The sequence below is a fragment of the Nematolebias whitei genome, chromosome 20, assembly GCF_014905685.2.
Source record: "Nematolebias whitei isolate Nwh7 chromosome 20, NemWhi1, whole genome shotgun sequence".
Taxonomy (NCBI): Eukaryota; Metazoa; Chordata; class Actinopteri; order Cyprinodontiformes; family Rivulidae; genus Nematolebias; species Nematolebias whitei.
The window spans coordinates 33,132,626-33,145,895 of NC_056517.1; the positions used below are offsets into that span (position 1 = coordinate 33,132,626).

At 41.8% G+C, this 13,270-nt stretch overlaps 3 protein-coding genes across 3 annotated transcripts in view; 2 read left to right on the plus strand and 1 right to left on the minus strand.

Moving 5' to 3' along the window:
• Positions 1-4,464, plus strand: part of eif1axb (eukaryotic translation initiation factor 1A X-linked b) — an 8,006-nt gene extending 3,542 nt beyond the window's left edge. The window contains exons 5-7 of the mRNA XM_037694193.1: positions 2,074-2,155; positions 2,598-2,689; positions 3,824-4,464. Coding sequence (XP_037550121.1) covers positions 2,074-2,155; positions 2,598-2,689; positions 3,824-3,829 — 180 coding nt within the window. The 3' untranslated portion in view covers positions 3,830-4,464. The remainder of the gene's footprint in view (positions 1-2,073; positions 2,156-2,597; positions 2,690-3,823) is intronic.
• Positions 1-13,270, plus strand: part of LOC119426617 (melanoma receptor tyrosine-protein kinase) — a 531,032-nt gene that overhangs the window by 492,651 nt on the left and 25,111 nt on the right. The gene's annotated exons all lie outside the window — the stretch shown is intronic.
• zgc:112982 (uncharacterized protein LOC503771 homolog) overlaps positions 4,539-13,270 on the minus strand; it is an 11,918-nt gene continuing 3,186 nt past the window's right edge. Inside the window, exons 5-11 of the mRNA XM_037694179.1 lie at positions 9,655-9,824; positions 6,901-7,009; positions 6,719-6,794; positions 6,523-6,635; positions 6,047-6,122; positions 5,883-5,964; positions 4,539-4,907 (exon numbers count right to left, since the gene is read on the minus strand). Of these exons, the coding sequence (XP_037550107.1) occupies positions 4,894-4,907; positions 5,883-5,964; positions 6,047-6,122; positions 6,523-6,635; positions 6,719-6,794; positions 6,901-7,009; positions 9,655-9,824 (640 nt within the window). The 3' untranslated portion in view covers positions 4,539-4,893. The remainder of the gene's footprint in view (positions 4,908-5,882; positions 5,965-6,046; positions 6,123-6,522; positions 6,636-6,718; positions 6,795-6,900; positions 7,010-9,654; positions 9,825-13,270) is intronic.

Here is a 13,270-nt window from a genome sequence, read left to right on the forward strand (position 1 = left end):
CATGTATACTGTGTACTTTTACTAAGGCCATGTATACTGTGTACTTTTACTAAGATCACGTACACGGTGTACTGTGTACTTTTACTAAGATCACGTACACGCAGGGGCGCAACTACATATTTTTGAGGTGGATGCGAACACATCATCGGCGCCCCCCCCCACCCGCTCCTTTTTACTTTCCGCCTCATACAGCTTAGTCATGCACTTAGAAAATACAGTAGTAATATTACAGATTTTTTTAATGTTACATATTATATCAGGTGATCATTTCAATCATAAACAAATAAGAAGTTTTATAAAGTACAAATATATAACAGTAGTGGTACTCAGTCAGTGCTCAACATTTTATGTAGCGGAAATATGACATCTTAACAGCCTGGAGTCCATGTCAGAGTTTTAACATTTATGACATTTAAACTGTTACATTCCGTGACTTTGCATTTGCCCATTTGTCAAGTATAACATCAAATGAAATAGACCGTGCCACACTGTTTTCAATAGAGATCACTGCTAACTGGGACAAGCGATCATTGCTCATATTTGAACGAAGGTATGTTTTGATGAGCTTCAGCTTGCTAAATGATCTCTCTGCAGATGCAACTGTCAGAGGCATGGTTAAAAATACTCTAAGGGCTACTGTCAAATTTGGAAATACCAAATCAAGGTCCTCTTGAATTAGGAAATTTATCTTTTCTAGAGCCTTGTAACCCTTCAGTAGACGGCTTGCTGGGTATATTTCTTGAATGATATCTCTTGAAACATCACAAGTGGTCAGGGCATATGTGGTCACTGATTCCTCCAGCTCAGCTTTTGTCATGTGCTCCATTTTAGTGATGAATTTAAATTTCTCAGACACAAGTTGAAAATTGGAAAACCTCTCAGACAGCTCTTGGAGGAGTGTGTCAACAATAACATTGAAAACCATGCACCTGAAGTGCCTTGTGGGTTCCTTTTCATGATGACCAGTGCATGAATTGTCATCTGGGAAATTCTTTTGCTTCCTAAGTCGTTTCTCTTTGAACTTAGGAGAAGCATCCATTTCGATGGCTATTTTGCTTGCAATGTCAAGTGACTTCCTTTTTCTGTTTTGCGCCCCGGATAGCTTTTTTTTCTGCCGCTCCATCTTGTTGTCAAGTGCACAACGAGCGGTAGTTCAAGATTAAAAAAAAAAAAAAAAAAACGCGCCGAGTGCGTTCTCTTAGGGGCGTGTTCACAGCCACCTGTGTGGGAAGGGAGAGCGATAGGAGGGGAGGTGAAGGAGCAGAGGGGAGGTGAAGGAGCAGAGGGGAGGTGAAGGAGCAGAGGGGAGGTGAAGCAGCAGAGGGGAGGTGAAGGAGCAGAGGGGAGGTGAAGGAGCAGAGGGGAGGTGAAGGAGCAGAGGGGAGGTGAAGGAGCAGAGGGGCGCCTAATCAGTGCTGTTCCCCTGTTATTGATCATTTAGAAAATGCCTACTAGAAAAACATTTTTTCTACAGAGGGTTTTGACGCCCCCTGCAGTGCAGCGCCCCTATGCGTTGCATACGCTGCATACCCGCTTTTTGCGCCACTGCGTACACGGTGTACTTTTACTAAGGTCACGTACACGGTGTACTTTTACTAAGGTCACGTACACGGTGTACTGTGTACTTTTACTAAGGTCACGTACACGGTGTACTGTGTACTTTTGCTAATGTCACATACACAGTATACCATGCACTTTTACTAAAAGGGCGTTCTTCCCTCCACGTGAAAATAAATTTCCAATCAAAATGTTTTTTTCTGCTTTAAGATCTGAACCTGATCCGGTCTTGACAGTTGTTGATTTAAAAAATTGTGCAGTGGTTCCCAGCCCTGGTCCCTGAGGAACGCCACCCTGCATGTTTTAGTTGTTCCTCTGCTCCAACCCACCTGGTTTGAATGAAAGTGTGATTAACAGGCTTCTGGTTAAGGACGTAATTAAATCACTGAATCAGGTGTTGGAGCAGAGGAACAACTAAAACATGCAGGATGGTGTTCCTCAAGGACCAGAGTTAGGAACCACTGAGAAGCTCTGTATAGTTTTAGTCTCTCTTTAATCTGGAACGGTCTTTTTCAGGACAACAAAGCCGACGTCATCCTGAAGTACAACGCCGACGAGGCTCGCAGTTTGAAGGCTTATGGGGAGCTCCCAGAACACGGTGAGTCGGGTCTCAATCTGATCCGGGAGCTCAACGAAACTCGCTTGTTTCTCTGGACTTCCTGGTAAACCGTACATCTTCAGTTTTTCAGGAAGAGACTCATGCAGTTACAGACTTTTAACAGCAGAGGGCGACTTTATTTCAAATATTAATTTCAACATTAGTTCTTTAAAATCTTATTTTTAATCAGCAGTTTTTATTGTTATGAAATCGGTTTGAGGCTAAAGAGCAGTGTTGTATCCAAATCTGTTCCCCACCAGATTCTGGAGACCTGAAATGATTTTAATCTCGCAGATAAGAATTGTCTTTTTCTTCAATCAAATCTGAGAATGTTGTTGTTTTTATTCAAACTGCACCAAAACAGGAACGGGTTTTATTGTTAACATTTTGTTATCCAGCTCCAGTAAAGTACAAATTTCTCCATTTCTTTTCCTCCTCGCAGCTAAAATCAACGAGACTGACACCTTCGGGCCCGGAGATGACGACGAGATCCAGTTTGACGACATCGGGGACGACGACGACGACATCGATGACGTGAGTTTCAGTCTTTAGCTTTTAGCCGCTGTGCCGTAAGGTTTTACTGCAAGCAAAGCTTTTCACGCTGGACCTGCTGCGGCGTAAAAGAAACCGTCCAGAACCTGGAGAAGTTCTCGCAGTCGGACGGCGTCGGCTTTATTTAGCCGTTTTGCTTTAGAACTAAAGGCGCACCATAGAATGTTTGTGCTCCAAGCTCCGCCCCTTTTCCAGGTGAGAACGAGCTCTTAGCGGTAGGGAAACTTAACTCGAGCTCCCGCTGAAACCTGCAGGTTCTGTCCTGTCTAGACAGAGCAGCGCCCCATAAAAATGTTTACGTCTGGATTAACGTTCGTCGTAGTTTTGCTTTATTTTGGCATTTTAATTTATTAAATGTCTACACAGCATGCTAACCGGCTTTGTGTCGAGTTAGTTCACGTTGCGGCGGCGCAGTTTGTCCCAGCAGAGCTGCCACAGCTTCTGTAGTAAGATAAATGATAATCTGTAAATGTTGTCAGCTGTGTTCAGTCATTTAAAATCGTTTTGTATAAATTTCCAGTGAGAAGCACAATGCTAATATTTTCAATGCTAAGTTAGCATTTATGCTAATTGTTGTTCAGCAGCTGATCAGAAATTTTTATTTTTTTTAGCGTTTCTCTATGAAACATGAAAATATGTGTTTATGTGAAATGGACTGTAGTTTTTTAGGTTTTGAGATAAATAAAACGACAGGCTCTGAATCTTAACTCGTGGAGCCTAAATAAAAAAAATATTAAATACTTTAAAATAGAAATGATTTTTAAATGACTCGAGTAAAATCCTTTAAAACTTTTTCGTTTGATTCTTTAGTTTTCATATACTTTAATCAGTTTTCTTTTTTGGTTAATCCCAAAAAGGGGCGGGGCCATCCAACGGAAGCTGCCATGCTGCTGAAGTGTTTATAATTTTGTGCGTCATACGTCCAGTTGGCTGCCAAATGTAGAATTTACCAAAATTAATGTTTTTGTTTTGCAGCAAACGATGCAATCTGGAGAATCGTCATGGAGTTGTTTCTTTAATCCGCTTGTTTTTATTTAAACCGTTCTCAGTGGATCTAGTTTGGGTTCTTCAGGAGGCACAAACTTGAGTTTAAATCAATCTTTTCTGTGTTTTCAGATTTAAAGAGCTGAGGCTGGAGGTGGGATTTTACTTCAAATGCTCAGATTGGGATGTCGTGGGCCGACTGCACACCAATCATAATTTTTATTAAAGCTCACCCTCTGGCAGTCCAATCCAGATTATTCTAGTTTGTTTACACCGCTTCGCATCCCATCGGTGGATTTTGTCCTTCTGAGCTCAGTACTGGATCATTGTTCTTATAAAGCTGCGTAAACAAAATCTTTAAAACTTTTTTTTTTACATTTTGCTTTACTATTTTTCCCATTCACATATTTCCATCATTTGTAAACACGACTGCAAAACATCTCACAGCGAATGCATCATTTTAAAATGTATTTATTAATTTCATACTCTAGAATTCAGAACCAGAACATCTGGATTCACCAATGTTTTTTTTTTTTGGTCCTCTGACTGAAGGTAAAACTCTGAAGCGCTTCTTGTTCCGACAGTGAATCACTTTAAACTCTGGGTAAAGAAGCTGATCATCGGGTGTGGTTCTGTGGTTCCAGAACAGTTTCCACCAGTAGAACCTCACACAGATTATTTCAGTTTGGGAACGTCTGTCTGTGCGACTTAATAAAAATGTACCATGAAGTTTGAAGGCTGCGGTTTCCAATAAAGATCTTAACTCCACTGGACCGGGCCGTCTGGGTTCTTTGTTCTGATCTGATGGAGAGAACCAACAAGTTTGTGTGTGTGGAACTGAAAAAACTAACTTTCTTCTAGATTAAGTTGTGGGATATGAAAATGAGTTCTCGTGGCTCAATGAGACTAACCTGGATAAATAAAGGCTAAATGAAAAAAAAAAAAAAAAATGAAAAAATTTCCAAATGTGATTAGTGCATAAGATAAATGAACTGGACCTTGGGACCGGTTCAGCAGGAAAGAAAACCAGAACTCCAAGTTCTTCATCTACTTTTAATCAAAGGGTTAATGATCGTTTTCACTACAGGGAAAATTCACATTTATCTAAAAGAACAGAAACTAAAAGAACGAAGGACGTGAATTTATTTCTGTGTTCCGGTCTGAACGCAGATCAAACTACTTCCTGTTAGCGGACGGTTCCGTCACCAGTTTGGACCTAAAATACAGAAAAACAAACGATTCAGAACTTAAGCTCTGGAAGAAAACATCTTATGTGTAAATAATTATTTCAGGATTTTGTCACAATTGTCATTTTCATTTGAACTTTGTGGCTAAAGTGAAACAGGAAGTGACATCAAAGGGGAACTTCCTGCTCTGTATTGAATTCATCTGATGGACTCAAAAACTAACGAAACATTCTTCTGTCTGTGGTGTTCCCTTTTTACATCACTTCCTGTTACTGCACAAGAATATTAACTAAATTCATTTTAGCAAAGCGACGTTATTTTTCCTAAACTGCATTCATACTTCTTGAAAAAGGAAAAAAAAAAAAAAAAAATGGATGGCACAGAAACTGAGAATAAACTTCAAATTGTCAGACATGATTTGTTCTTTCCAGCTAAAACAGATTTTGGGTCCAACAGAGTCGGGTTCTGTTCAAGTCTCACCGAGCTGCAACTGTTCACCTGAATTATGAGGAAAAGTATTTCAGACTGTAAATAAATAAAAATCACAGTATTCTTGGCCGTGCACACGATTTTGTTAACTTCGTGGTTCTGATGACCCAGAATTTACAGAAACTTATTGAAACGGGTCCAGAAGGTTCGTGACGATTTCAGACGTTTTTTAATATAAATTTTAGGCGACGAGACGTCCGACACCAGAAACTTGAACCTCCGTGAACATTCGAGACGTTCTGGAGCCTCATGAACTCAACTCATCAGAACCCGGTGAGATTCTCTTCAAGACTTTTAGGTCCAACAGACTAAGTTCCTAAACTAAGGAACTAAGTTCCTCAAACATAAAATTGGCTCTTTGCAAAGCTTGTCGACAACGATGATCAGAACCGCTTCCATGGTTCTGTTGGTTCTAATAGTTCTGATTCTATGACAAACAGATTTTGTGTTGAAAGTTGGACCTTTCAGGTTGTGCAGAAAAAAAATGTTAAGTTCTGGAAGGGTGTCCAGGTTACCTGCAGGGTTCGGTCTCTGGTTTCCGTACCGGTTCCACCAGGCCGGGCCTGTGTTGGGTCGGTGTGGAGCTCCTCTTGGTCGCTGAAGAAGAAGAAAACAGTTAAGTCTGTTTGATTCCAGCGTTTAGTCTCCACCCAAAGAATTTTTAAGTTGTGGCTCTCACGTTTCCTTCTCGTCTCCGGTTCTGCTCTCCGGTCCAAAATCTTTCAGGTTCTGCTGGAGGCATCAAGTCGGGCTCGCTGCAACAGATTTAGAACTTTAGACCAGCTGAGGAGCTTCAGAACTTTTGATTGAAAAAATCTGACAAAATGACCAGTTTTATGTGAGGCTGCAATAAAAAAATTTAAATAAAATACGAGCTCCTCTTTCTTCACATTTCATGTTTTCTTTCCCATCTGGAACATTTTGAATTAATAAAATGCCTTTTATTTTGAAGGTTTACATGTGAATTCTTACTGTAGTGGATTTGGCAAATGACTATTTTGCATCAAGAATTTTATTGTTTTAGTCTGTGACATGGTGCTACATAAATAAACTGAATTTAATTTTATGACTCCAATGTGAAATAAACTACCGGAGGGTCCGGTTGTTTTAAGACCAGTGGGGAATAAACTACCGGAGGGTCTGGTTGAGTCTCACCTGCGGGGGCGCTGCGGCATGCCACTCCCTGAAATCGTAACTTTGACTGCCTCCAGCTTCTCCTGGCGCCGCCTCTCCAAGTCGTGCCTCAGGTCTCCTGGGCCTCGGGACGGCTGTTTTTGATGGTCCCGATCAGTCAGATTAGAAAAACAATCCATCGTTTCCAACACGCTGGTGTATTTTATTCATTTCTCACCTGCATGGACTCCAGCCTGAAGAAGAGCGACTCCTCGTCGTCGTCCAGAAGAGAGTCGGAGTTTAAACTGAAGCCTCTGCAGGAGAACAGACTCTGGATTACAACCAGGTAGATTTTTACAAATAATCTGATTATCAGTGCACACAGCAAAGCTTTGATTAGTGGTCTGTCATGTGGCCAACCTGCTGGAACTGAACCTCTGGTTCAGGGTCAGCTCCTCTTCAGAGAACCCTTTCTGTGGAGCCGAGAAGCGCTGGTTCAGAGTGAGCCCGTTTCCTCTGAAGTACTGATCTGTAAACAGAACACGTTCAGAACCACAGACAGGTCCACCTGCAGGACTTCACTTTCTTCTAACCCCTTTAGGGGTGGCTCATCTGCCTCCATCTCCCAGCATGCTCCTGTGTCCCACAAACCCTCAGCAGAACCTCCTGTGTGGTTGTCCATTTGTTCAACGCGTCACTGAAGAAGTCTGAAGTGATCGAAAATGTTTAATAATGATGTGATGATGAAGATGAAGTGCAGAAGCGGGCCGTTCATGAACGAGGCTGACCCAGACTGAAAGATGAGATCTGTGTTCTTGTTTCTACCCAGAGGAGGAAGAGAACAGCCGAATCAAATCCCGAGGAGCCTAAAGAGTCCCAACCTCAACTACACAAGTCCAAATCATCTCATCCCACCTCGCTAAAGCCCAGTTTACACATCAAGTTCAAGAATCTTTATTATCCCCATGGGGCAATTTGTTTCAGTCAGTAGGAACAAAAAACATCTATACTAGACAAGACACTGAGACGTTAAAATAACAGCACAGCAGTCCCTCGCTACTTCACGGTTCGTTTTTCGCACTCGCTCCATCACGGTTTTTCAAAAATTTGGACATGACACACAACTGGCTGATTGATGCATGAGCCCCGTGATCAGAATTTTTATTTAAATAAATTATTTAGCATCTGATGCACTTATGTGCAGCTCACAGCTGCAGGAGAAGCTTCCTCATGCAGTGAGTCATATCTCCGCTCTACAGTGGAGAAGTGGGCGTGGCCAAGAGCGTTGGCAGAGCGCTGAGATCATGACATGCTGTGCTCTTTTAGAGCGTTTAGTTTACAAACATGGTTTAGAATATTGCAAGAGTGGGAAAGGTTTAAAACACCTTAATAATATTATATATTCCTACTTCGTGGGTTTTCACTTATCGCGCGGCTTCAGGGTTTGGATCCCTCACGATAAACAAGGGACTACTGCACAGAAATCATCGTTGTTCGTTGAGAAGCTCGATTGCTACAGGGATGAATTAGTTTTCTATTCCGTTTGTCCAACATCTGGGCAGCAAATACCTGCGTCCAGATAGAAGCGAACTCTCCATGAAGTGGGTGATCAGGATCTGCCAGAATCAGCCTGGCCTTGTGTAGATCGTGAGGTTCTGTAGGTGTTACGACCCGGCTCAGCCAGGAAAACGGGTGGTAACATTAAAACCAGGTGGAAAATGGTTTTGAATTAAAGTAATGATTTATTTGGTCAGTTTACCAAAATTAAACAAAAGAAAGGTACTTTCAAAGTACCAAAGATGCTTTACAATTATATTTTCCTAACAATGGCAAAACAAAATTAATATCAAACAATTGTGGTAAATATATTACAAATCTCTTGATAAACTAAAGTGCACAAACCGGATTCAATAATTAAAGTCATTGCATTTAGCCTTAAATCCATTTTGCATGGAATCAAAACAGATTTGAACTAGGAAGCCTTCCGTCTTCAGAAACTTACACCAACACTAACAAACAAGTCCAACAGCAGGAATTAAGAACAAAGACGTCCCAAATACAAAATAGCAAGCTGCGCTGTCTAAACAACAGCCGCGCTGAACGGCAGGAGAGCTGGGTTTAAATAGGCACGCCTCTTGTGGTTGGAGGAGCAGGAGGTGACGAAGCCAACCACGATGCAGATGAATGTCCGCTGGGGAGGAGTCAGGAGAGGCCAGCCAATCCCAGATGGGCCACAGCACAGCTGGGTCAGCAAATCAACCTGCAATTACATCGTCACTCAAACATCTGGCCCCAGGCTACGCCTGCAGTTTCGCTGCAAACCCTGAGAATCTTGTGGAAACGATGATTTGTGAAAACGTAACTTGGATCACTGTCACACTGATCACAATCACCGTTTAGACGAGACAACAAAAGATGAACTTGCTGTAGTGTCCATGCCAGGTCACCAGTTGGCGCTGTGATTGTGAATATTAACGACACGTCTTTTAGACCCTTCTTCACCTCGCAGGTCCGTTCGGTTTCTGTGAACTTTGAGCACGTGTTTCTTGTCAGAAGCTCCAGTAAGTTGAAAAGTGAAAGATTTCCTCACGTGCACAATAACTAGACCGCGTCCGTAGTGCAAATGCGCGAACACGTCCACCTTCATGAAACGATGCTTAAAAACGTAAAATACAAAAAAAATTCCACTGTGAGACCTGGACTTAAAAAAGTTCTGGTGTAAGAGAATCCGATCGTAATGTAGACCAACGTCCGAAAGCAACCTGATCTTGATTACATCTTCATGTTAACGGACAGAACTCTTCTGATGGACTCATTTGTTATTCTGCACATTTTGGTTTCTCGTGATGAAGATCTGAACATCTCGGCACGTCTCATCCTGTAAACCTCCCATTTCACTCCTGTAGCTCCATCTCATAAATCCCCCGACCCTCGTCTTAACTCTTCTGAACCTCCCTTTGGAGGTTTGACCTGAAACATCAGCTCCTCCACTCCTCACAGCTTTACCGTTTAAAGCACACTAAAAGTTCAAGTATTTCCAGTAGTTGAACAAACCAAAACAAACCCGACCGCAGCTTCAATCAGCCCGTTAGAACGTCACATCACGACAGGTTTCAGGTTTGATTTGTCCCGCCACAACCTGCCGACAGGTGTGTGTGTGTGTGCGTCGTTCACCTTTGACGTAGTGCACCAGGGCGATGATCTCCTGGGCGAAGGCCCCGGTGTGCATTTCGGTCTCCCGGTATGTCCCAGAGTGCTCCAGCATGGGCAGGAAGTCCAGACGCTTGCGACCAACATTGACCAGGTCGAAGGACAGCTGCCGGTCTGAAGAGTAGCAGAGCGAGCTACAGGGGAGGAAGATCAACGCCGTCAGCCTGCAGGAAACTCAATCACCTCCAGACAGTTGAAAACCGAGGAACAAAGAAGCAGCTTTCTTCTTCTGAGCGCTTCAATTTCTTTTACAGCCATGACGGTTTACGATCACATCTTAACTCTCATTAGTCAGTTCTGACCTTAACGCTCTGGAAAAACAATAAGGGCTTTCTACATGGCATCATTTTAAAAACAAAATAAAGCTCAAGCTGAATACGGAGTACTTTACAAAAAATACTGACTAAACAGAACGTGCAGCGTTCAGGTGTTCACCTGTTCCTACAATAAAACCTCCACATCGCTTCCTTTCGTTCTATAAAAAGCCAACAGTTACCTGGATCTTGCAGACATTAGTCCAGGAGTCGTCAGGACGGTTTGTTTATATTGTAAAGTTTGTCAGGTACCGACCGGTACGTGGAGCTGCAATCCAAACCGTTTTCTTCTGTAAATACTTATTGAGAAGTAAATTGGTTTAAATGTAGACAAGCTCCTCATCATAGCAGTTGTTCTCGTTAACGCACATTATGTACAAGTTTAACTCCTCTAAGCTTGTTTTATAAAAATGTCAGCACTGGGCGATTTCCTCTGGTGGAGTACAGCTTTCTGTCGTTTTTCTAACTTTACTTCAGTTTATGGGGAATGATTTAGGACTTCAGTTCCAAACTTTAGGTCTTTAGGTCTCTGACTTTCCTCTCATCTTCAGTCTTCCATCATGCGTAACGTAGCACAAAGCGACTGTAACAACTGTGAAACGCAGTCGTCCTGGAAATTAAACGAAGACTTCACCTCGATAAACTCCAGCCCTGAAACTCCTCTGTGGCTGATTGTTTTGATGCTTTCTGGCCTTTTGAGGCCAAGTTTGACTCAAAATCGTTACTAATTCCAATATTCTTTTGGCCCTTCCTTCTGATGTCAAGAAGTCCTAAAGGACAGTAAATCTGCTCAGTGTGGTTCATCTTCACAGAATAAAAAGGACTAAAAAAAAACGTACCATACCAAACCAGACTTACCTTTCACAAACTCCACAATAAATTTCTCAATAACTGTTCTAACTAAAAGGGTGTTGAAACCTGATTCCTACCAAGTGAGAATCTTTTAAAGGATTGTTACAAAGACTTTAGGAGGCTTTAAGGACAATTACATCCCTACGTTAACAGCCGGGCGAGTTAAAGGTTTGGGTGAAAGTTCACAATTCTTTTCAGGTTTGACACTAAATCTTAAACTGGATTTGGGATTATCAGCAGCTCCTTTTCCAGATGAACACATCTTGAAGAAGGTTGAAAAAGGTGATATCTTGGTAACATTTCGTTGCTTCAGCAAGTCCCTTATACTCCTCGTAGTGGACAGGACTGCTCTTGAAATATGAATCTGCTTCCTTGTGAAAATTTCTGACTAAGCATTGAATGTCAGCATCCGTGTCTTCAGTACGTCGAGTTAAATTCTCCTTTCAGGAATAACAGATATCGTTTACGTTGCAGATTTTTTTCTTCTGAAAGCCTCGGTCCATTTAGTTGGCAGCAACAAGGATTAAGGCACGTTTCTTCTCGAGTCACATCTGAATCAAGTGCTGTTTATTTTCATATCTCCTGCTGATGAAAGTGACTGTCCCCAGCATGTGGGTTCAGGATTATGGCTTCAATGTATTTAGGCCAGACTTGTGATATTTCCACGGCTTCGACAGATTCCATCTTTAAACACCGTGTGACAAAGACTTCATGTGCTGCGGCGCTTTCCTCCAGTACGACAGTATTGTCTATTGTTGTCGCTGTCGTCCATTGTTGTCATCACTCTTTGTTGAAATCGTCTCTCTTGTAAATGAGTCCTTGAGGCTCAGTGGGATTAACCTGTCTAAATAAAGGATGAACGAATGACTCTTCTCAAACATGTACTTTCTGCTATTAAAAAAAAACAAAAACGTTTTCTTCTATCCAGAACTTCCTCAACGTGGCAAAACGCAAGCCGCCTTATCAAGTCACGTCTGAACTTCAACATCTCTGTGTTTTAAAATGGTCGTGCTTTGGATCTTCTATTCACACGAGTCGAGTTTTAGCAAACACGCGGTTCAGGTACAGATTGTTGAGTAAATAACTCAAGGAAATATTTTTTCCAATACGCTTCAACCCAGACTGACGCAACAGTCTCCAGCTTCATGTGATAGCAGAATCAGGTTCGCAGCATCCGTTATCTTTACCCATCTTTCCATGCAGGGTCAAGGGGACATGTCTGTCTCCTGTGGACAGAACCAGAGACATACTGGACGGGTCTTCAGTCAACCACAGGGTTATATAGAAACAAATGAGATCCACAACCCTTCATGTAGACATCTAGGGTCAATTTAGAGCCACCTGCATGATTTTGGTTTTGAGGAAGAAACCAGTACTCGAGAAAAAAACCAACAAATCATGATTGGGGAGAACATGTAAACTCCAAACAGAAAGGTCAGTCAGTCTTCTTGCTGTTGGGCCATCACTCAGTTCTGACAAATCAAAATCTGTTTTCTTCTTGTGAAAAACCTAGTCTAGTTCCTCCTTCATCAGAGATCCAGTTCTTTATAATTCTCAGGATTATCTTCAGCGGATAACTTGCTCTTCAAATCATGAAACATCAAAGAGGTCGTTAAGCTTCCACCTCCGACTTCCCATCGTGTTGGCAAAGCACCATTAATCTCCACCACAATGCCTCGACTTCATAAACTGGTAAAAGGACACCTTAAGGTTAAGCTGCAACAGAAATGGATTTTGGTTTCTTCATCAGCTTCAGTGAGAGCAAAGTCTGAAGTAACCACCAGTTAAGGTGGTTTTGAGGTCCACCACGTTCCACGAAGACTGTTCTCTTCATTGAATCTGATTTTTCGTAGAAATAATTTACATATAGATCTTGCTCACATGAAGATGTTTTCATTTTCAGGCATCAATTCCAACAAAGTTTGAAGAATCTTTAAAGTACGGTGCATTACAGCTTCCTCCTGAAAACTTCAGGCTTTGTGCTCGAGTCTGGTCTGTTCAGATATCCAGCACACCTCTGGACTTTCAGACTGGAGTTTTAACAATGGCTGACCTCTGTATCCTTCAGCAGGATTGAGTAAGTACTTCTTGGATCCTTCAAAAAAAAAAAAAATCTCAATCCTTCTTGAAGCTTTTGTAGGTTGATGGACTGGTTTTAGACTCTGTCTTTCAAAGATCTTCTGCCATCTGACGTTCCATCTGCCTTTATAGGGGAAGACAAGTCAACGAAACCTTAAAAGAGTGAGGTTCACCATCTTGTGTTGAACTGAGTTTTTCCTTTCCGCTGTTGCCTTCATGCTTGCTCAAGATGTCTGCGATGGAGGTTACTCAAAGCAGTCTGCTCCTCAGATAATTAATGTTATTAACTTTATATATATATATATATATATATATATATATATATATATATATAT